The sequence below is a fragment of the Squalius cephalus genome (assembly GCF_949319135.1).
Source record: "Squalius cephalus genome assembly, chromosome: 22".
In the NCBI taxonomy this organism is placed as follows: domain Eukaryota; kingdom Metazoa; phylum Chordata; class Actinopteri; order Cypriniformes; family Leuciscidae; genus Squalius; species Squalius cephalus.
The window spans coordinates 11,691,000-11,715,126 of NC_137143.1; the positions used below are offsets into that span (position 1 = coordinate 11,691,000).

A 24,127-nucleotide genomic window follows, 5' to 3' on the forward strand; every position below is an offset into this window, starting at 1 on the left:
TTCTGCTGAACACAAAATAAGATATTTTGAAGAATATGGGTAACCAAACAATTGATGGGCCCCATTTGGGGCTTTCGAACTGGAGGAACCTTTTCATATTTACTAGAACTAATGGTGGAAGTACTCACTTTTTGGCGTGTTCGCACAGCAGGAAGTAGGAACGATTTTAGTTCTAGAAACGCCTTTTGGAGTAACTAAATTAGCTCATACTTCAGAGTAGGGTCTAACTCAGCACTATAGGAGCTACCAGTGATGGAAGTGTACGTTGATTGGTCGAACATAGGTGAAACACCAGCACCTGACATATTTAAAAAAGCCGTGTACACACAGAATATAGCCTATGTATTTACTCCATAAACTAACTCTACGAACATGGAAAACAGTGATAGATGGACTTCTCAACATTTGTGGAGAAAAAAAGGAGAAAATCCAATGCAACTTTGAGGGGACAAGCGAAAAATTATTATGTATTTCTGCTCAGCTAGCGTGATTGGACATCAACCACACGGCAAAAACTAATACTTTTTCATATACTGTCTACTTTCTTTGTATAACAGTTATATCTAATAACGTATTAGACAGGACTGTTAGACAGATCGTAAACTAATGAAGACGGAGAATGTGAGCACTGTGTGCTCAGGCTCAGCACTGTCAAAATAAATGTCCACCGTGCCGTAAAAATAAAAGGGGAACATTTAGTTCTCGGGTAACCACCCTGGTTGCTAGTTCCTATAACTAAGTTCCTAGAACTACCCAGAGCGAAAGAGGCTATTGACTTCCATAGTATGGAAAAACAATTGTTGGTTAATGACAAACTTCAAAATATCTTATTTTGTGTTCATCCATCCATCCATCCATCCATCCATCTTCTTCCGCTTATCCGGGGATGGGTCACGGGGGCAGCAGTCTAAGCAGAGATGCCCAGACTTCCCTCTCCTTAGACACTTCCTCCAGTTCTTCCGGGGGAATACCGAGGCGTTCCTAGGCCAGCCAGGAGACATAATCGCTCTAGCGTGTCCGAGGTCTTCCCCGGGGTCTCCTCCCTGTGGGACGTGCCCAGAACACCTCCCTAGGAAGGCATCCAGGAGGCATTCGGAACAGATGCCCGAGTCACCTCAGCTGGCTCCTCTCGATGTGGAGGGGCAGCGGCTCTACTCTGAGCTCCTCCCGAGTGACCGAGCTCCTCACCCTATCTATAAGGCAACGTCCAGCCACCCTGCAGAGAAAGCTCAATTCAGCCACCTGTATCCGGGATCTTGTCCTTTCGGTCATGACCCACAGCTCATGACCATAGGTGAGAGTAGGAACGTAGATCGACCGGTAAATCGAGAGCTTCGCCTTACAGCTCAGCTCCTTCTTCACCACGACAGGTCGGTACATCAACCGCGTTACTGCAAAAGCTGCACCGATCCATCTGTCAATCTCCCGTTCCATCCTTTCCTCACTTGTGAACAAGACCCCAAGATACTTGAACTCCTCCACTTGAGGCAGGAACTCTCCACCAACCTGAAGCGGGCAAGCCACCCTTTTCCGACTGAGAACCATGGCCTCGGACTTGGAGGTGCTGATTCTCATCCCAGCCGCTTCACACTCGGCTACAAACCGTCCCAGTGCACGTTGAAGGTCATGGTCTGATGAGGCCAACACGACAACAGCATCCGCAAAAAGCAGAGACTACATTTTGTGGTCCCCAAACCGTACACTCTCCGGCCCCTGGCTGCGCCTAGAAATTCTGTCCATAAAAATTATGAACAGAACAGGTGACAAAGGGCAGCCCTGCCGGAGTCCAACATGCACCGGGAACAAGTCTGACTTACTGCTGGCAATACGAACCAAGCTCCTGCTCCGGTCGTACAGGGACCGGACAGCCCTTAGCAGAGGGCCCCGGACCCCATAATCCCAGAGCACCCTCCACAGGACGCCACGAGGGACACAGTCGAATGCCTTCTCCAAATCCACAAAACACATGGAGAGGGTATATAGCTGGTCCAGTGTTCCACGACTGGGACGAAAACCACACTGTTTCTCCTGAATCCGAGGTTCCACTATTGGCCGAATTCTCCTTTTTCCAGTACCCTGGCATAGACTTTCCCAGGGAGGCTAAGGAGTGTGATCCCCCTGTAGTTGGAACACACTCTCCGGTCTGCCAGTCCAGAGGTACTGTCCCCGACTGCCACGCGATGCTGCAGAGGCGTGTCAGCCAAGACAGCCCCAGAACATCCAGAGACTTGAGGTACTCAGGGTGGATCTCATCCACCCCCGGTGCCTTGCCACTGAGGAGCTTTTTCTTAACTACCTCGGTGACTTCAGCTTGGGTTATGGACGAGTCCACCTCCGAGCCCTCGGCCTCTGCTTCCTCAATAGAAGAAGTATTCCTTCTACCGTCTGACGATATCCCCAGTTGAGGTCAACAGCTGCCCACCTCCACTCTTTTGTGTTCAGCAGAAAGAAATTCTTACAGGTTTGGAACAACTTAAAGGATGACAGAATTTTCAATTTTGGGAGAACTATCCCATTAAATTCTTCACTTTCAAAAATTAAACCTGCAAGCTGCAGGGAGACCTTTAAGTCTGTGTTTAGTTTACAACAGGTTTATAAACAAATTGTTACAAATATGATAAAATTCTGAAAATATTTACACAAAATTGTTGGCGATTCTGCAAATGTAAATTTATTTTAACAGGACAACAGGCATGAAAGATAAGATATAAATATATATGCATGTAATTGCCCTCCACAATTAATGGCACCCCTGGTAAATATGATCAAAACTGGCTATAAAAAATAAATCTGCATCGTTTATCCTTTTGATCTTTCATTCAAAAAATGTGCAAAATTCTAACCTTTCATTGAAGTAAAAGAATTGAAAGTGGGGGGGGGGGGGGGGAAATCACATTATGAAATAAATGTTTTTCTCCAAAACACATTGGCCACAATTATTGGCACCCCTAGAATTTTTTACGAGTAAAATATCTCTGAAGTATATTCCCATTAATATTTACCTTTTTTTAGCACACCAGGGTGACTAGGAACATGAAACTGTTCAGCTATGACTTCGTGTTTCACAGGAGTTTAAATATGAGGAAACACAAAGGCCAAATCCCCTTAATCATCCATCACAATGAGTAAAACCACAGAATATAGTTCTGATGCGCAGCAAAAGATTGTTGACCATCACAAAATAGAAAGTGGCTGTAAGACAATAGCTAAGGAATTGAAAATCCCCATTTTGACCATCAGGGCAATAATTAAGAAGTTCCAATCAACTAAAGATGTTACGAATCTGCCAGGAAGAGGACGTGTGTCTATACTGTCTTAATGCACGGCGAGGATGAAAGTTTGAGTGGCCAAAGACTCTTCAAGGATCACAGATGGAGAATTGCAGAGATTAGTTGAGTCTTGGGGTCAGAAAGGCAAAAAAAAAAAAAAAAAAAAAAAAAACCCTACATCCCCACATGTTGTTTGGGAGGGTTTCAAGAAAAATCCTCCTCGCTCCTTCAGAAACAAACTCCAGCAAATTTAATTGTCAGACATGACTGGAACTTCAAACGGCACAGGGTTCTGTGGTCAGATGAGACTAAAAAAATAGCTTTTTGCCAGCAAACACGCTAGATGGGTTTGGTGCACACAAGGATAAAAAGTACCCCATGTGTACAATTTAATATACCATTGGATCTTTAATGTTGTGGGCATATTTTTCTGCTGGAGGTCCTGGACTTCTTATTCAGATACATGGCATCGTGGATTCTATCAAATATCAACAGATAAAAAATCAAAACCTGACGCCTTCTGCTAGAAATCTTATAATGGGCCGTGGTTGGATCTTCCATCAGGACAACGATCCAAAACAAACATCAAAATCAACACAAAAATTTGTTGCGGAGCACAAAATGAAGCTTCTGCCATGACCGTCCCAGTTGAAGGATCTGGAGAGATTTTGTATGGAGGAATGGTCTCTGATCTCTTGTCAGGTGTTCTCCAAACTCATCAGGCATTATAGGAGGAGACTCAGAGCTGGTATCTTGTCAAAAGGAGATTGCAAAAAGTATTTAATAAAAGGGTGCCAATGATTGTGGCCAATGTGTTTTGGAGAAAAACATTTATTTTATAATGTGATTTCCCCCCCACATTCAATTCTTTTACTTAAATGAAAGGTTAGAATTTTGCAAATTTTTTGAATGAAAGATCAAAAGGATAAACAATGCAGATTTATTTTTTACAGCCAGTTTTGATCATATTTACCAGGGGTCCCATTAATTGTGGAGGGCACTGTATATATATACTGTATATATATATATATATATATAAATATATAGGCTAAACATGTATTTCTTGATTGCGAAAAAAGTCTGAAAGTCTCCAATGTAGAGTGGCACAAATGCACTTATACCCATTCCGAGCACATGATGATGTGCTTTAAAGCAACATCATTTTTTGGAGTCATGGACGATCCTAGCTAAAAAAGTTTAGAACACAAAGATTAGAGATATTGTTTGTGTGCAACACCTAAGGTATTGCATCTATTCAACATTTTACTGAGCCTTGTTCATCAAGGATTTAAATTCTAGTTACAGTGAGTATGAATGACATGATTTATTCAGTCCACTACTAACGCTCTCATCTAACATACAATAGCGAGTACCACACCATTCAGAATCACTAAAAAACTTCAGTAAAATACTGTCTTTTTAAACAAAAGCACAGACCTTTATGTTCAGATTATGCATTAAATTGTAGCATCATGAAGATAGTTTTTCTTGTGCTCACTGTCATAGCCTAATGCGACATGCTGTTTGAAGATACTGAATGGAGAATGACTTGACTGCTGCAGAGAATGGAAGAGTTTCCGTCAACTTAAATTTACCATCTTGTTAATGAAATATAATGTGTGAAAATGTGCATTTAAAATACTTTTGTTTTGTCCTTTGTTGATCTTTGTTGATCAGTGTCACATCAGAAAAGGCTTAATATTTTTGTGAAAACAGTAATATTTTTTTTCCGGGATATTTTGAAAAAAATAAAAAAAATAAAATAAAATAAAACAGCATTTATTTGAAATTTAAATATTTTTTTGATCAATTTAATGCATCCTTGCTGAATAAAGGCATTATTTTTTTTTATTTTTTTTTTTTTATTTTTTTTTTTATCTTACTCTTCCCAAACCTTTTTGGTAGTGTATCACAGTTTTGAAAAAAATATTAAGCAACAAAAACTGTTTTCAGCAATGATAATAATAAGGAATGTTTCTTGAGCACCAACTCAGCATAATAGAATGATTTCTGAAGGATCATGTGACACTGAAGACTGGAGTAATGATGCTGAAAATTCAGCTTTGACATCATCACAGAAATAAATGTTAAAAATGCTCTCTCGATGACAGAGTTATTTTAAGTTGTAAAATATTTCATCAACATTACTGTTAAAATGAAGAGACTTCTTTCAAAAACATTTTTAAAAATCATAATTATTCTAAACTTTTGACTGGTAGTGTATGTAAATTAATTATATTAAACAATAAAGTCCTGAGGTGTCCAAAGGGCCCTAAATGGAGTAGAAAAGAACATTTCAGAAAAATGCCAGGTCTGGACTTTAAATGCTAATTTGATTAAAAACCAACCATAGTTTCTCTCTCTTTTTCTCTTAGGGGATCTCTATGACCCTGAACCAGAATTAGACTCCTTGTTGAAGGACATGAATGCATTTGAGGATCTTTATACCTCCCCTCCTAATTACGACAATGCTCCACTCACTGAAGCTCCCTCCCGTCTCTCCCCCATTTTGGTAACCACGGCAATCGACGAGCATCCCCCAACACTGCCCCCAGCCTCCATCAAACCCCAGGTACCCTGGCGAGCAGAAGCGTCCTTGAATACGAAGGTCTGTTGTGTTGTTCAGAGTGTTTAGTTTTCTAAGATGCTGTTATTTCTCTCATATACTCTGAGGATTGCCTACAAAATTTGCTGAAGCGTTTTTGCATTGTTTGGGGGAAGAAGACAGAGCAGATTGACTTTTTTTTTCAAGATCTTGGTTAAACAACTCACCAGCATCCTTATTTTATTGTTAAAAATTTAGCTGCTTGGGCATTTGAGTATTTTTCCACTCTGTCATTTTGTTGTTGGATCCCAAAATGAACATCTTCATTTGAACTGTGCGTCATGGCAGATATAGATACTGAAATGCTGTTTGGAGCCAGTAGTGGAGGTACTTGTCATCCTTGCGGTGTGTGGTGCTTCATCACACAGATTTATTTACCTGTGCTTCTGTGCCATGCTTATTACAGAGTGCCGCCTGGGGCTGGATTGTACACAAGTAAAATTACCCAGCTCGCTTTGCACTAGGGAGGAGGTGGAGGATGGGAGCTGTCAACAGAGCGAGTGAGGGGTGAGATGTCGCTCGCCCATCCTCCTGCTCCTCTTTATCACAGCCATCTGTTCTGCTCCGTTCTTCTCCCTAGATATCTTTTTACCACTCCCTGTATTTATTTAAATTCCCTTGAGAGGCATCACTAGGCCTGGGTACTGATATTAATAAAAACTAGATTTGCATTTCCTCATGGAAATACAAACGCTTACAAGGCATTTTATCAAATGCTTTGATAAAATAATGCAGAAAAGAAAATGAAAGCTGGCGAATGTGATACAAAGAGATCAGGGCTTAGCTGACATTAGCATCTGCGGGTGAGCCATTATGATGGCCAATTTCAGCATAAGCTGATTCTGGTGAACATTCTGGGGCTGAAGAGACTACCGCTTTATATAATAAACAGATTAAATTTAGGATTTTATTCACATTTAAACATTGAACAAACAGAAGCTCAACCGCACTTGCTTTGACAAGCGAGAACAAACCTCAATGGTTCTTGCGGAAGCTCAAACGTGCTGCAAAACACACGAGAATGAACATCATCAGTTTTCACACGTCAAGCAAACATGCTTGAGCTTCCGTTTACCGCAACTGATATGTGAATTGATGAATATTTATATGTGAATAAAAGCCTAAATTAAATCTGTTCATCATATAAAACGATCGTATCTCTACAGAAAAACTTGGACTAAACTGCTCGATTCAAATTATTTTACGATCTCTTTATTATGGTAGCATACAGGTATCAAAAGACATTTTGAAATTTAATATGCAAAATGGCAATGTAATATATAAAATGGCAATGTATTTCTTATTTAAATTTACATTTTCCATACCATATGTGCAATGTTTGGGGCAAAGTGACAATTCAAATTCAATAATATAATTAAATTAGCCATTTCCTACACTTGTTTTAACATATAATTTAAACATATTACAAAAATAATTAGAGATGTTTAAAGGTATAAATCACCCAAAATTGAAAACTCTGTCATTAATTATTCACTCTCATGTTGTTCCAAACCTGTAAGACTTTCGTTCATCTTTGGAACACAAATGAATATATTTTTAATGAAATCTGAGAGCTTTCTTTCCCCCATTCCCCCCCCTGTCCATGCAACTAAAACTTTGATGCTTCAAAAAGTTCATAAAGAGATCGTAAGACCAATCCATTTGAATCGAGCAGTTTACCGTAGTTCAAATTTTCTGAAGAGATATGATCGCTTCATATGATGAACAGATTTAAGAAGCTCAACCGAACATGCTTGACACGTGAGAACAAACCTCTTTCTCAAACGTGCTGTGCAACACACGAGAATGAACCTCATTTGTTTTTGCATGTCAAGCGAACATGCTAGAGCTTCCGTTTACCGTATCTGATGTGTGAATTGATGAATATATTTGAATAAAAGCCTAAATTCAACCTGTTCATCATAAAGGAAGCAAGGACAATTTATACTAAACCACTCAATTCATATGGATTAGTTTTACGATCACTTAAGGAACTTTTTAAAGCGTCAAAGTGGTAGTTGCTTAGCTGTTGCTTATTGTTGCTTATGCTATTTTTCTTAATTGCATTTACACTCACAGTTAAGACACTTATGATTGCATTTTTATTAAATACCCATGATGAACGTGGCAAAATTCAATGTGGATTTAAAAAAAGGATTCCGAGCCGATCATTGCATCAAGTGCCTTAACTTTGAGTGTAAAAGCAACTAGGAAAAATAACCTGAATTATAATTTTGCTACAGTATTTGCTTGAACATATTCAACATCTAATTTCTGTAATACATTTTTTTTTTTTTTAAACTTATAACATTTTCAAATGTATGTTTTAATTTTATGTTAAAGCTAGTGTAGTAATGCAAATTATTATATTATTGATTTTGAATATTTTTTTTGCTTCAGATGTTGCACATATAGAAAATGTAAATATAAATACAGAAATACATTGCCATTTTACACATTGCATTGCCATTTTACACACTGCATTGCCATTTTGCATGTCACATTTCATATTGACATTTGGTACCTGTATGCTACAATACTTTGTGAATGTCAGAGTTTTAGGTGAATATACTTTCAGTTAAGTGACAGAAATCTTTCAGAGTTCATTTGAAGTGCAGTTACTGTGCTTTATCAAGATTGACATCACTCTGTCATTATGGCAAACATTTTGTCTTAGGAATTCTTAGAAATATAAATTTAACCTCATCAGAAAAAAGAATATCATAAGATTAAGAAACTCAAATAACACATTGTACTGATACTTGCCTCACAGCTGAGGACGCAGGAAGACTTTCAGATGTGTGATCAGTGAGACCAGCACGGGCAGTTTACCCCATCACCTTCATGATCTAAAAATCAAAGACACATTTGCTGAGTTTCAACAAAGGTCTATGATAAAATTAATGTATATGACATGTATATGACTTAGGATAGAATCAGGTAATCACATTCATTTAAACACAAAACGAGTGATCAACTATTTTATCTGCGCACTGTTCGTTGGCGTTCAATCACGTTGTTCCATACCGCAAATAGTATTGTGGACTAATGTAAAGTACACCAGCATGGCACCTCTGGTTGAGCATTCATTTACAACAATAATGTATTAAATGTGTACTTACGACACAGAAACTCAATTGCTTTAAAATATATTTGCAGATGGCTAATATCACTGACTGGATTCGTACCTAATTAAGCTATTTACACTCGCTATTATCATGGTGAGAAGCTGTAACGTTTTATACATTTTTTTATTTGGTTAAACATAAACATAAAACCCACCTTTGAATTTCCTCTTCTCTTCGTCTTATAATTCGAGTCCAGCCTCTAAAATACTTCTGACGATAAAGAGGGCGAAGCCATTGTTGTGGTGGTGGTGGTGCTCGTGCTCGTAATCTGCTTCCCGAAGTTCCCGCTCTCCGGTCTATTTGAAAATGCAGTAACGGCTACAGCAACCTTGGGCAATCAGTTTCATGTTGCTGTGCCTAATAGCAAAGTTAACATTTAACAGTTATAGTGGATAATGGAGAACAAACGCCATATATTGTACACATGATGACTTAATACTAGTCAATAATTGCATTAAAAAAATTAAAAAGTGTATACAAGTCAAATGGCTAAACAACATTTGGTGCAAAGCTAATTTAACTCGCTAAATTAACGTTAAGTGGCCTAAATATATACATAAATTATCAGAACTCACCTTTAAATTTCGTCTTCTTTAAGTTTGATAAAATAAACTCTCGACCGCGCTGCAGTCGTGTAATGTTAGCCTGCTTTCCGCTGTCAGTTCGGAAAATTCCGTGGCTGAAGCGATTTCGACCAATCAGTGTCTTGTTGCTATGCCAAATACTCAACACAGCAACCAATCATGAATGTGTTACGACCACTTGGCTCATACAGTGATCACAACATGAAAGGGGAGACCACACTGATCGCAACATTTAACAGAGAGTGTTTATTTAACAAAATAGAAATGTATCAGTAAATGTAATGGTTAACCAAAAGTGTAGTGTTCATCAGTAGAATGAAACGGGTGGGGAGAGGAGGTGAGGACGACGAACGAGGCGGCCACCAGCCGCACAGACCGACGGCTCGAAGAGGTAAAAGATACCGGCGAGCTCCTGGAAGGCCTCTTTTAACAGGTCATCAATTAACCTTCACGGCCAGCCTACAGCTCCACCGGTTGGACTAAGACAGACAGACAGACGGCAACCATAAAACACAGACAACAACAAGCTGCCCAGCAGCACTGCAAAGCCGGTCATGACATCACCCCCCCCCCCCTTGATGACAGAGACCCATTTTAATGGGACTCTGAAAAAACCATCAAGCTCCCACAATAACCATAACCAAATTATACAAAATCAAAAATAAATAAACCAATTTAACTAACACTCACACACAGGAAAGACTAATTCATTCATACCACCTTCACCAAGTGCACCTCATTCCTAACAGGACAACTGGACCAACAGTGACCATTCTCACCCACACCACCTTTACCACATTCTGCAACCAGCAAATCCCGGTACCATGGACAGCTATTTAAGGCAAGCAGAACAGACACAGATTGAGCGGGGAAAAACAGACACCATTAAACTGACTCATCCGGGGCGCGAGAGAGTGCATCAGCTAACACATTCTCCACGCCGCGGATGTGCCGAATAACTAAACGAAAAGGTTGTAAAAATAGTGCCCAACGTAAGAGGCGTTGGTTGGTGGAATTCTTTAATGACTGGAGGAAAGTGAGGGGATTATGGTCCGAGTAAACCACAATTGGATGCAAACCCCCACCCACATAAACCTCGAAGTGTTGAAGTGCCCAAATTAACGCCAAAGCCTCCTTCTCGATTACGGAGTAATTAAACTGGTGCTTGTTGAATTTACGCGAAAAATAACAAACAGGTTTGTCAACCCCATTTTCATCGCTCTGCAAAAGAACGGCACCCGCCCCAACCTGACTCGCGTCAACCTGTAGCTGGAATGGTTGATCCAATTTGGGCGCAGCCAAAACCGGCGCCGAACTCAATAACAGCTTGGCATTTTGAAATGCCTGATGACACTCGGCCGACCAAACAAACTTAGCTGTGCCCTTCAATAAATTGGTCAGCGGGGAAACTACCGTGGAAAAGTTGCAACAAAAACTACGGTAATAACCGATCATGCCCAGAAAGCGCATCAATTCCTTCTTTGTGGCCGGCGGGGGAAAATTCTCTATGGCCACGACCTTCGCATTTACTGGCCGCACCTTACCTTGGCCCACCACCTTACCTAAATAAACGACAGTGGCCTGGGCAAACTCACATTTAGCAAGATTTACAGTTAGAGTTGCTGCCACCAACCTCTGAAACAGTGCACGAATACGTGCCAGATGGTCACCCCACGTATCGGCGTAACAGACCACGTCGTCTAAATAAACGGCACATCCCTCCAACCCAGCAACTACCCTATTCATGAGACGCTGAAAGGTTGAGGGGGCGTTCCGAAGGCCAAAACTCATCCTAGAATAAGAGTACAACCCAGAAGATGTAACAAATGCAGACACTTCCTGCGCTCTCGGTGTTAATGGTACCTGGTAATACCCTTTTAACAAATCAAATTTACTAACGTACCGTGCACTCCCAACCTGGTCCACACAATCCTCAATACGAGGTAATGGAAAGGAATCGGGCTTTGTCAATGCATTAACTTTCCTATAATCTGTACAAAACCTATATGTTTGATCTGATTTTTTAACCAACAAACACGGTGATGCCCAGCTGGAATAGGATGGTTTTGCCAGACCGTTATCGAGAAGATATTGAACACTGGCCTCCATACTTTTACGCTTCTCTAGAGGCAGTCGATAAAACCTCTGCTTAACCGGGCGGGCACCCTGGGTGTCAATATCATGCTCGATTAAACTTGTACAGGTTGGAGTGTCCGAAAATAAAGGCGAAAATTCAGAAATTAAAACCTTTAACTCATCGCGCTGTTTCCCACTTAGATGCCCCAACATACTATCCAGTTCAGCCAGCTTATGCGTGTTATTCATGCACCCATGTAAAACTGCATCGTCTGGAAACTGCACCCCATCCTCAGCTGCCACCTGAGCGACGTTCGACAGCCCCTCTACAACAGCCAATCCCACAGGACTGTCCGCATGACCACCCACCACCCCCGAAGATGTGGAGTAGTACGGCTTCAGCAAATTAAGATGGCAAAGCTGCGTTGATCTCCTGCGTTCAGGAGTAGACACCAAATAATTTGTGTCAGAAACTTTACGCATGACCATAAAAGGGCCTGAGTACTTTGCTGTCAAAGACGAACCTGGGATGGGCAGCAACGCTACCACCTGATCACCCGGCTTAAACACCCTGGCCTCCGCCTTACGATCATACCGCTGTTTCATTTTGTCCTGAGCCGCACTCAGATGTTCACTAGCCAACTTCCAAGACAAAAATAACTTACGCCGGAAACCGTTAACATACTCCACCAAACTGGCAGGGGTTTTTGACTGGTCTAATTCAGTGCTCAAAACAGACAAAGATGTTCGTACTTTGTGGCCAAAAACTAGGTCATTAGGACAAAACCCTGTACTTTCTTGAACAACTCCACGGGCCGCCAACAAAAGCCATGGTAAAGCCTCTTCCCAATCCTTCTTCATTTCAACGCAATATGCACGTAACAAAGATTTCAAGGTTGCATGAAAACGTTCCAGCGCCCCCTGGCTTTGAGCGTGATAGGCACTGCTCAAATTGTGCCTTACACGTAACAGTCTCAGAGCAGCCGCAAACGTCTTGGAGGTGAAATTCGAACCTCGGTCGCTTTGAATTATCTTCGGGATCCCAAAAACTGAAATAAACTGTGACAAACATTTCATAATGGACCTTGTGGTTATTGCCCTTAATGCATATGCAGCCGGATACCGTGTCGCCTGGCACATTACTGTAAACAAATATGTACATCCAGTTTTCGATGGAGTTAAAGGACCTACACAATCAATAATGATGTGTTCAAACGGCGTGCCTACGGACTGAATGGGCTGTAAGGGAGCAGGTTTGATTGTAGTATTTGGCTTCCCAGCCACTTGACAAACATGACAAGTTCTCACAAACCTCCTTACGTCCCGCTTGATCCGTGGCCAATAAAAATGTTTTAGTATATGATTATAGGTCTTCTTAACACCAAAATGTGCAGACTCTATACCATGTGCTGCTTTCAAAACTAAATCGCGATACTTGTCAGGTACCACGACCTGCATCACCTGATCTGCCACATCAGGATCAACACAAGATGACCACTTTCGGAGCAAGAGACCATTTTGCACCAGATAACCTTTACCTGGGTCAGCTGCAGCTAGAGCAAAAATTTTTTCCAGACTCTGATCTTTTCCTTGAGCTTCAACCAGCTCATCATAAGACAACGGCGCGGGTAATTCTGGAATAAACAAACCAGACACAGACATGTTAGACACATCAGATGGTGAACCTATCTGCGCGCGAGCCATTGCACGCGTCACAGCGCAGGCAGTAAAAACCTCTGGAAAATCTTGTAAAAATGTATCTGGCTCCTCCAATGGCAAAGGCGCAACAGTAACCACAGGCGGTGGGGACACTAAACACCCACCCAAATTATTGCCCAAAATGATATCAATGCCATCTACAGGTAAAGAGGGTCTCACGGCAATTATAATCTCACCATTTACAAATCCTGAAAATAACTGAACTCTGTGCAAAGGCACCGGGAAAGACTGAAGGCCTATTCCACGAATTAAAACAAACTTCCCAGTATCTGATACAGGAGAAAATGGCAAAACAGAAGCACAAATAAAACTCTCTGAGGCTCCTGTGTCCCTCAAGATTTTCACTGGGACCCTGTGCGCATCCCCTACCCACGAAACAAAACCGTCACTAATGAATGGCGCATAGTTCGACACATCAGACACCTCTGAAGTTTCACGCTCACGCCTAGACACAGCTCCAAGATTTTTCTCCTCACCAGCGTCAGGCTGAACGACATTTTTAACTTCCAACCTAGAGAACTGATCCACTTCAAACGCAACAGGCCCATCTGAACGCGCAACAGAAAACACGCAACCAACAGCTTTTCCATTTGCAGCTCTACCCTTATTTCGCGCACCCAACACTGGACACTCTCGCTTCCAATGTCCTCTTTCCAAACAATAATTGCACTTCTCACCAACAACCTCATTCTCCCGTGTTTTATTCTTCATTAAATGATCAAATTTAACCCGACCCGATCGATATTCCCTATGGTCATATTCATAACGTGGAAAATACTCACGTACTTTACTTTTGTGCGTCAACACAAAACCGTCGGCGAGAACAGCAGCCTCCGCAACAGTCTCAACTTCATGCTCATTCACATAAATAGCTATTCTCTCAGGCAAGATATTTTTAAACTGTTCCAGAATCAGCAAATCTCGCAGCGCATCAAATGTTTCCACACCCTCAGCGGCAAGCCAACGATTGAAAAAACTACTCAAATCTCTTGCCACTTCGGTATGGGTTTGTCTTTCACCTTTTCGCCAATTTCTGAAACGTTGCCGATAAGCTTCTGGAACGAGTTCATAACATTTTAAGACTGCCTGTTTTACGCTGTTATATTTCTTTCTCTCGGCAGGTGCCAAAGCCACAAACGCCTCCTGCGCGCGACCCACTAATACAGTTTGCAAAAGTACTGTTTTGTCCTCATCATCCCAATCACGATCAGTGGCTATGTTTTCGAATAACGAAAAAAATATATCCGGTTCCCGTTCGTTAAATTTTGGCAGGAACCTTATCATACTAGCTAGATCTGACTTACCGGTAGAATTTCGATCTATTCTCCCCTCAGAAAATAGTCTCAGTCTCGTTCTTTCTACCTCTCGTTCCTGTTCTTCACTTCTAAGTTTTTCTAATTCTAACAAACGGTCTTTCTCTTTTTCGTGCACTTCCAAACGTTTTTGCTCATTTTCCTGCTCTAAACGCTTCTCCAGCATCTCCTGCTCCTTAGTCAATTTAAATTGCTCAAATTCCAATCGCTTTTGCTCCAACTCTAATTTCTTTTTCTCCAATTCTATATCCATCTCTATCCTCAACAGTTGTTTTTGTTGTTCAAAGGTTAAATCGCTGGACTTAAGCTGCATTTTAGGCCTAACGCTAGACTCAGGAATATCAGCAATCTCGTTTATTTGCATTTCTGGACTAGGACTGATTGGGGTTACATCAGGCAAAACCTGCTTCTCTTTTAAGAACTCGCGAATAAAACCCACACATTCCTTCTTCTTAGCAGATTTAAGTACGGCCGGCAACTCGATCGCGTAATACTCGGCCACCTTCAACAATTGTTCCCTAGTTAACCCCACCAACAAACGCTCCGACGGAGCTGCTAAAAACTCCTCCAACATGACCATTAATACTCTTTCCAATCCACAACAAATCCAGCCAAACCGGTTATAAAGTCGATACAGTTCAGGTAACCAGACAGACTAATGCTGGAGCATCCCCCTAACATTTTACCCCCCTTCTATTCTAACCTATCTTCACACCAAAGTCCAAGAACAAGGATCATTTACTCACCCATACCGCTGGAGTCGTACTGTCCCGACAAAGTCACTCCAGCCGGTGCTCCACGGCGGTGCCCTCGTTCAGACCTCAGTGACAGTAAGCTAGACCCACAACGCCGAGGCGCACTAATTGGGGACAAACTTAGCTCCACAAAATTTCCCGTCCAGCCACCCAAACTGCTAGCGAACCTTACCGAACGGCTGAAGAAAAAAAAAAAACGCCCCTTAACTTAACTCTCCCTCCTACACACACACACACAAAATCAGCGTGGCTCTCCCAAAACAATCCGCGAGTTGACAGTAAACTCAACTTCCTTCACTCATTCATAAATCGCCTACATTACATAACGCAACACTACACACGCTAGTAGCCCACTACTAGGAATTAAAGCAGAATAACGTTACGTTACTTATCAAACTTACGAGACTAATCGGACGAGCCCCCATATGTTACGACCACTTGGCTCATACAGTGATCGCAACATGAAAGGGGAGACCACACTGATCGCAACATTTAACAAAGAGTGTTTATTTAACAAAATAGAAATGTATCAGTAAATGTAATGGTTAACCAAAAGTGTAGTGTTCATCAGTAGAATGAAACGGGTGGGGAGAGGAGGTGAGGACGACGAACGAGGCGGCCACCAGCCGCACAGACCGACGGCTCGAAGAGGAAAAAGAGACCGGCGAGCTCCTGGAAGGCCTCTTTTAACAGGTCATCAATTAACCTTCACGGCCAGCCTACAGCTCCACCTGTTGGACTAAGACAGACAGACAGACGGCAACCATAAAACACAGACAACAACAAGCTGCCCAGCAGCACGGCAAAGCCGGTCATGACAAATGAAACAGTAATTTGGCCTATCACTGTACCCTTGGTGTGAGAACAATTATTTACCTTAATTTCAATTGTACCTTAACAGGTACCAAACAGTATCGTCAGTGGTCTTTCCTGTACCATTAAAGGTACTATTATTGAAAAGGTACAAAACTGTTCTTTGAGGAACATTATTTGTACCTTTTTTTCTGAGAGTGTAGATATGGTGGAATCCGGCTTGTCCCGTAGATGGTCTGCTTGCGCACTTTAAAGGGATACTTCACCTCTGGGAAGATGAATGTGTATTTAAAATAGGTCATTTAAGTAGAAGAAATGTGAAAAAAAAATTTTATTTGGAGCTTTCTAGACTGACAAAACCCAGAAAATGTATTTTTGGCTTATGTGGATGAAAGACAACAACTCCCAGAATGCACTTGCTTCGCTGCCTTAGGAGGCCACGCCTACCGGTAAGGGAGCGCAGTTGAAAACAAACAACAAGGCTAGCCTACGTGATGAGTTTGCCAGGGATTTAGAGATCGCCCAAAATGTCCGGGATTCCACTTTTGCGTTCTACAGTCGCCATTCATTCATTATGTTTACTGTGGCGAGCAGGACGAGGCTGACGGCCGCGGGAGAACGGTATTTAGTCGTGACCGTATCATTACTGAGACGCGCCGGGTCTCGCATCTCTCACGGAGGAGCGGGAATTTTCTTAGCAATGGTAAAATGCACATCAACCGATCACTTGTTTAGCGTTCATGTAAACACTACATTCAGATTCACCAATCGGAATGAATTCAGTTAGATTGAAACAAAAGGTGTGCATGTAAACAATGAATGGCGACCACAGAACGCAAAAGCTGAATCCCGTACATTTTGAACGATCTCGACGGCCGGACAAGTCCGGGAAAAGGAGGATGGTAACCCCTACTTACTCAGCTTTCTCCTACTATTCAGCTTTCTCCACAGAACAAGAGCCTGCTAGCTTAGCTTCCAAAGAAAGACGGCTGACACTGCGTACATTCTGTGAGTGAGATCCAACCCTCTATGGGCGGGCTGAAAACATGCGAAACAGCTCCTTCTACTGGCTGTAGTCTTTAGCCTCTGGCCAGAAAATCCTCCGATGACGCAAAATGACGATTTTTGCATCATCGGAGGATTTTTTCCAGACAAAAAATACATAAATCTCTTGTCTCAGGGGGATATGAGGGTGGAAAGCATGGTAATTCGAAAATACTACAGGTTTTCTACTACTACAAAGCTTAATGCTAAATCCTGAAGTATCCCTTTAACCTCGCACACGAGCAGATCCGTTTCATCTCTGCAGAAGCGTTCAGTCTTCCGCCATGCAAATTCCGCCATGTAAGTAGGAAATCCGCCATGACGCGAGCGCAACTGGCTTTTAAATGGAGATGAGACTTTGATTGTTTTTATGCACGTTATGCCCAAAACACACCCATTACTCATTAAGAGAATAGGGACAACCCTTTTAGACCATGTGCCGGGTGCGCCAACCATTTTTCCCGTTGTTAAACTAGCAAAAGTGGATTCGGACACTAAGTGCACTCGCGCTGTGCGCTTTAGACCATGCGCTTTTATCATTAAAATAAGGGCCCATTATGTCAACAGAAGTCGCTAGTTTACAAACTTAAATCTTAAATAGATCATATCTTGAGGAGACAGGTTATTCTTAAGATCTTTTAAGATAAGAGTTCAATGTATTTAAAAAAAAGTCACAGTGAAGTAATAGAGGTAAGATAGATACTATTTACTTTTATAAACACCAGAAGAGCAAAATATGTTAAAGTCAAACCTTCTGCTGTTTCTGTGTGTGGCACCAACCCGATTTCACATAATGCGTCTATATAGCATGCATTGTATTTATTGTGTAGTGTATTTATCATATGCAAGTAAAAACTAATTTTTGCATATAAATTACATGATAAATACATGCTATAGAGATGCATTTCATGAGATCAGGCTGGTAGCACCTGCTGCTCTATACATTATTCCAAAAGATCCCAACCAGGATGTTACCCCCTGGCAACAATCAGTTGAAGGCAATGGCGTATAATTTTGCTCATCTGAGTGACTGTATGAGACTTGTGAGACATCTCAGAAATCTGACAAGAAATGCTGTTGTTTAGATGCAAGCAACAGACACACTTGAAAAAACACATTTTATTGCATCTTGATGAACAGACAGTACAAGAACTGCCGATTTGCATGTATGAGAAGCTGTTTGTTCAGATTTTCAGCAGCACACTGCCACTCATGTACATTGCGCAAGAGCATTTCAGAGAAAAAAAAAAGCCCTGAAAATCGTGCAAGTGTATGTGAAACCTCCAAAAGAACTCAAACCATGTCAGGAGGTCTTCCTGAGTTTAGTTCACTTTGAAACTATGGCATGGTTTGATAAATGGTCACACGCATTAAACACAAAATCCGTTCCCGGTTACTTAATTGTAACCTTGTTCCCTGAGAAAGCGGAATGAGATGCTGCGCTGCTCAGCGCATTGGGAACATCTTTAGTCGTGACCAGCTGTGAATATTGTGTGTAACACGTCGATAGAATTGACCCGGAGGTAATATAGCCTCGGTCGATGACGTCATCAGCGCGCACCCGCAACACGAGGCTATAAATAGATGAGCCACAGGTGCATCATCAGGATATTTTGTCTGAAGAGCAGTCCTGGGACATCTTTAGCACGGCAAAGTAGCGCAGCATCTCGTTCCGCTTTCTCAGGGAACAAGGTTACAGTTAAGTAACCGGGAACGTTCCCTTTCGAAAGCTACAATCGATGCTGCGCTGCTCAGTGCATTGGGAACGAGAATACCCACGCCGCCGTGCTTGGAAATGTCTGGACCCCCACGGTTGTGCATGTGCTCACAAGAACGCAAGAAGGCCTCAGACATTAGCTTGTGATGTTGACTCAAGGACATGAGAGCCCGGAGTGGCATGAACATCCAAACTATAAAATCTTATGAATGTGTGCGGAGAGGACCAACCTGCTGCATCACAAACCTGTTGTAGGGAGGCACCCCTCGCCAAAGCACTAGAAGAGGCGACCCCCCTGGTGGAGTGAGCCCTAAGACCTGTAGGCGAAGCCTGACCGCGCGCCTCATAAGCAAGAGCAATAGCAACCCTGACCCAATGAGACATGGTCTGCTTGGTGGCAGCTGCTCCTCTGTTACTACCACCATAACAGACGAAGAGTTGCTCTGACTTACGCCACTGGCTAGTGCGGTGGATGTAAGCCTGAAGAGCATGGATTGGACACAGCCTATGAGATTTCTCCTGCTCCGGCGTTGTGAATGGTGGAGGACAGAAGGCTTCTAGAATGACCGGATGTACAGCCGAAAATGGAACCTTAGGCAGGTAATCAGGATGAAGATGCAAAATCACTTTCACCATTCCTGGGGCAAAGTCTAAGCAGGATGGAGAAATAGCCAGAGCCTGCATATCCCCAATTCTCTTCAAGGAAGTTATTGCCATGAGAAAAAACATTTTTAGAGACAGAAGTTTATCAGACGCTGATTCTATAGGTTCAAAGGGGGTTTCAACCAGACCCTCGAGAACTATAGCTAAGTCCCATGAAGGGATCTTGGTTTTTACGGGAGGCCTCAGTCGCCTGGCCCCACGAAGGAAGCGAGAGAGCAGAGGGTGTCTCCCGAGTGGCGCCCCGTCTACCAAGGCATGGCAAGCCGAAAGAGCGGCCACATAAACCTTAAGAGTAGCAGGGCATGTGCCTGTTGATAATTTCTCTTGCATGTCCAAAACTGAAGCAATCTGGCAGTTGACTGGATCTACATTGTGTACAACACACCATCTTTCAAAAACACCCCATTTACTGGCATAACTTTGTCTAGTGGAGGAAGCCCTAGCACTTAGAATGGTCTCAATAACGGCAGGCGAAAGCCCAGTGTCCCTCAGTTGGTTCCCATCAGGGGCCAAACATGAAGATTCCACAGGTCGGGCCTGGGATGGAATATCGTGCCCTCCGCCTGAGACAGAAGGTCCCTCCTCTCCGGAATCGTCCACGGCGAGCCGTCGAGGAGAGATATTATCTCTGAGAACCACACTCTGTTCGGCCAACGTGGCGCTATCAGCAAGAGGCAAGACCCTTGTTGGCGAACTCTGGCTAGAACTTCCGGGAGCAGAGAAACTGGAGGAAACGCATACAGGCGCATCTTGGGCCATGTGTGCGCCATCGCATCCAGACCCAGTGGAGCTGGGTGACTCAGAGAGAAGTAGAGGGGACATTGCGCTGTCTGTTGTGAGGCGAAGAGGTCCACCTCCGCTTTGTAAAATTTGGTCCAAATCTGTTTCACTACTTCCGGGTGGAGTTTCCATTCTCCCGTCGGTAGTGTCTGTCTGGACAGTAAATCTGCTCCCACATTCAAATGCCCTGGAATGTATACTGCCCTGAGTGACAGGAACTTGTCCTGGGCCCAGAGAAAAATCTGCCTCGCTATTCTGTTCAGATTGCGTGAGCGTAGACCTCCCTGGTGATTTATATAAGAGACTGCTGCTGTGTTGTCCACCCGCACTAGGACGTGACAGCCCATCAATTGATGGAGAAAATATTTCAGAGCCAGAAATACGGCCATCAGCTCGAGGCAATTGATGTGCCAATCGAGCTGATGGCCCTCCCATTCCCCTTGAGCTGGACGGCCATCTAAGACCGCTCCCCAGCCCATCAGGGAGGCGTCCGTCGTTAGCAGTCTGCAACGACATGGCACCCCTAGAGTGGGACCCAAGGCGAGGAACCGGGGTCTGAGCCACGGAGATAGTGTACGAAGCCCGCGGCGCGTCACTTTTATTTGCCTTTGAGGATTGGCTCTTGGATGAAATCCTCTGGCTTTTAGCCACAACTGAAACGGTCTCATGTGCAACAGCCCCAGAGTAATCACCGTGGATGCTGACGCCATGAAACCTAACATTTTCTGGTACTGACGAACAGTGCGTTCTTGGCCTAGCCTGACTTTGCTCATGGTCTGCCGTTGTTGTGCCCGCATCGTGATCGAATCCCAAACGATCCCGAGATAAGTCGTTCTCTGGGCAGGAGAAATAACACTTTTCTTGGTGTTGAGTCTCAACCCTAGAGAAACTAGATGAGCCAACACGATGTCTCTGTGTTGGAGCGCCATCTCTCGCGATTGTGCTAATATTAACCAATCGTCGATGTAATTCAAAATGCGAATGCCCTGGAGTCGTAATGGAGCCAGTGCTGCATCCATGCATTTTGTGTATGTGCGGGGTGACAAGGCTAGGCCGAATGGAAGAACCCGAAATTGGTACGATTCGCCCCCGAAAGCGAACCTCAGGAATTTCCTGTGTTGTGGCAATATTTCTATGTGAAAATATGCGTCCTTCAGATCGATCGTGACGAACCAATCGTGATGTTGAATTTGCGTCACGACCGTCTTGATGGTTAACATCTTGAACTTGAGCGCTTTGACTGAACGGTTTAAGCCTCGAAGATCTAATATTGGACGCACCCCCCCATCCTTTTTGGGAACCAGGAAGTATCTGCTGTAATAGCCCGACTCTCTCTCTGGAAGAGGAACATGTTCTATGGTCTCTTTGCTCAGAAGAGTTTGCAGCTCTTGTGACAGCACGTGCATCAGCTCCGGTTTCACGGAAGTGAAAACCACGCCGTTGAAACGCGGAGGACGACGAATAAATTGGATTCTGTATCCTATCTGTACTGTGCTTAATACCCACACAGAAATGCCTGGCAGAAGTTTCCACGCTGCCAGACTCTCTGAAAGTGGTATTAATTTTAATACTTCCTTTTGAGGGGATGTTCCCCGTCCATAATGACAGCCGGAAACAACGGAACATCTAACATTTCGCTGGAAACCGCTGCCCCCCGAGGCATGAGAGGTGGCGAGAATGGAGAGGTTTTGTGAGGGTAGCGGGAAGGGACGAAGAGATCTTGAACGCGCCCCATCCCGCGGGGGACTACCCCCACCAGATTGGGCGCCAGACCATCAGGACTTTCTCTTTTTATTAATAATCGTCCTGAGGTCTGGCTTGGGAGATTGCTGAGCGCGGCGAACCTGTCCCCAATCCCTGCGAGGGGGAGCACGGTCTGCTACGCTCTGCATCTTTACCTCCCTGGCTTTTGAAGGACCGGGGCGGGGCTGGGTGGCAGACGGCCCCTCCCCTTGAGTGCGGCGAGGAAGAAACTGAACAAACGCTTCCTCGTGTTTCTTGACTTCCTTAAAGCGGGTGACAACGGTGTTCACTGAGTCACCAAACAGCCCAGATGGAGAAATAGGAGAGTCAATCAGAAACAAACAATCTTTTTCCTTAATCCCTGTCAGATTAAGCCACAGATGCCTCTCCGTGCTGACTAAAGCAGACATTGAACGGCCGATGGCACGGGCCGTCTGCTTGGTCGCACGGAGAGACAGATCTGTGGCACGACGAAGCTCAGCGAATGATTCTTCGTCGATCGTACTGCCCGCACTCAAATGCTTCATCAGGTCAGCCTGGTATGCCTGTAACACTGCCATAGTGTGCAGCGCAGCACCAGCCTGACCTGCAGCTTGATAAGCTTTTCCCACTAAAGATGATGTTATACGACAGGGTTTAGTGGGGAGGGTAGGTTTCTTTATCGAAGATGCCGATTCGGGTGAGAGATAGCTCGCGAGCGTCTCTTCAACCCGAGGCATCTCCGTATACCCCCGCCCCTTCGCACCCACGATAGTCGAAAAAGTCGACGTCGAGGGCACAAAAACGCGAGAAGTATAAGGTTTACTCCATGACTTAGACAGCTCATCATGGAGGTCCTCGAAAAAGGGGAGAGACTGATGTAATGTTCTCTCCCCTCTGCCACCGGACAGAAACCTATCCTCAAGCTTATTGCGTTTGGGGGTCTCTTGTTCGCGTGACCAGTCAAGCTGTAACCTGGCCACCGCGCGAGTAACCACCTCTAGCAATTCCTCGACAGATCTCTTTTCGCGAGAGGAATGCTCAGAGGCTGGCTGCTCGTGATCTGAAGAACCAAGAGATATATAATCCCCCTCGTGAACCGAAGAAGCACCGGAGCGCGCTTCGAGATCACGAGAAGGGATGCATGGATCTGGTGACGCAGCAAGCGAAAGGGACGGACCCGTCTCTTGCTCGTCATGCAGATCCATACGAGAGCCCCACGATGGTAATGCGGGTGCGGACTGGAAATAGTTGAGACAAGTGCGAAGCATCTTAACAGTGAGACGCTCACAATGCTCGCACTCGCCCCTCTCTAAAGCCAGTACCGCGTGCTCTTCCCCCAAACACACAAAGCAATAATCGTGTGTATCCAGCTCAGACATGGGACGGGAGCATGGAGGAACACAGTGCTTATTGCTTTGTTGGCTCATTTCCTTCTTTTTTTACTTTTTAAACTCTTAGATGTAACGAGAGAGAAAAAGATTTTGGAAATGAGAAATTCTGCACACTGCCTGAGTAAACTAACTCCTAACAATAGATCTGTATCAGAACAAAGGTAGAGAGAGAGTTCTTGACGCACACATGCACAGTAATGGTCTGAAGACAAAAGACCTGATGATGCACCTGTGGCTCATTTATTTATAGCCTCGTGTTGCGGGTGCGCGCCGATGACGTCATATTACCTGCTATATTACCTCCGGGTCAATTCTATCGACGTGTTACACACAATATTCACAGCTGGTCACGACTAAAGACGTTCCCAATGCGCTGAGCAGCGCAGCATCGATTGTACTGTAGCTTTCGAAAGGGAACTGCAGTTTCACTTTATCTTCACATTGTCTAACTCCAAATACTGACTCTAATATTGTATTTAACATAAACTGGGCTATAATGGGTTACAAATGGCAGGTAAACATAGGCATTCACCAGTTGGTTGGTG

The 24,127-nt window shown here is 43.5% G+C and overlaps 1 protein-coding gene and 1 long non-coding RNA gene across 6 annotated transcripts in view; one reads left to right on the plus strand and one right to left on the minus strand.

The window, feature by feature from the left end:
- draxina (dorsal inhibitory axon guidance protein a) overlaps positions 1 to 24,127 on the plus strand; it is a 63,379-nt gene that overhangs the window by 21,684 nt on the left and 17,568 nt on the right. For 3 of the 5 annotated variants that reach the window (XM_079857523.1, XM_079857524.1, XM_079857522.1), the window contains exon 3: positions 5,645 to 5,877. In XM_079857523.1, the coding sequence (XP_079713649.1) occupies positions 5,645 to 5,877 (233 nt within the window). The remainder of the gene's footprint in view (positions 1 to 5,644; positions 5,878 to 24,127) is intronic. The other 2 variants (XM_079857525.1, XM_079857521.1) reach the window with 1 other exon arrangement.
- LOC307150373 lies at positions 8,442 to 9,657 on the minus strand. The gene is made up of 3 exons (XR_013819710.1): positions 9,578 to 9,657; positions 9,157 to 9,359; positions 8,442 to 8,723 (listed from the first exon to the last, which is right to left on the minus strand). It is a non-coding gene; the product is annotated as an uncharacterized lncRNA (long non-coding RNA).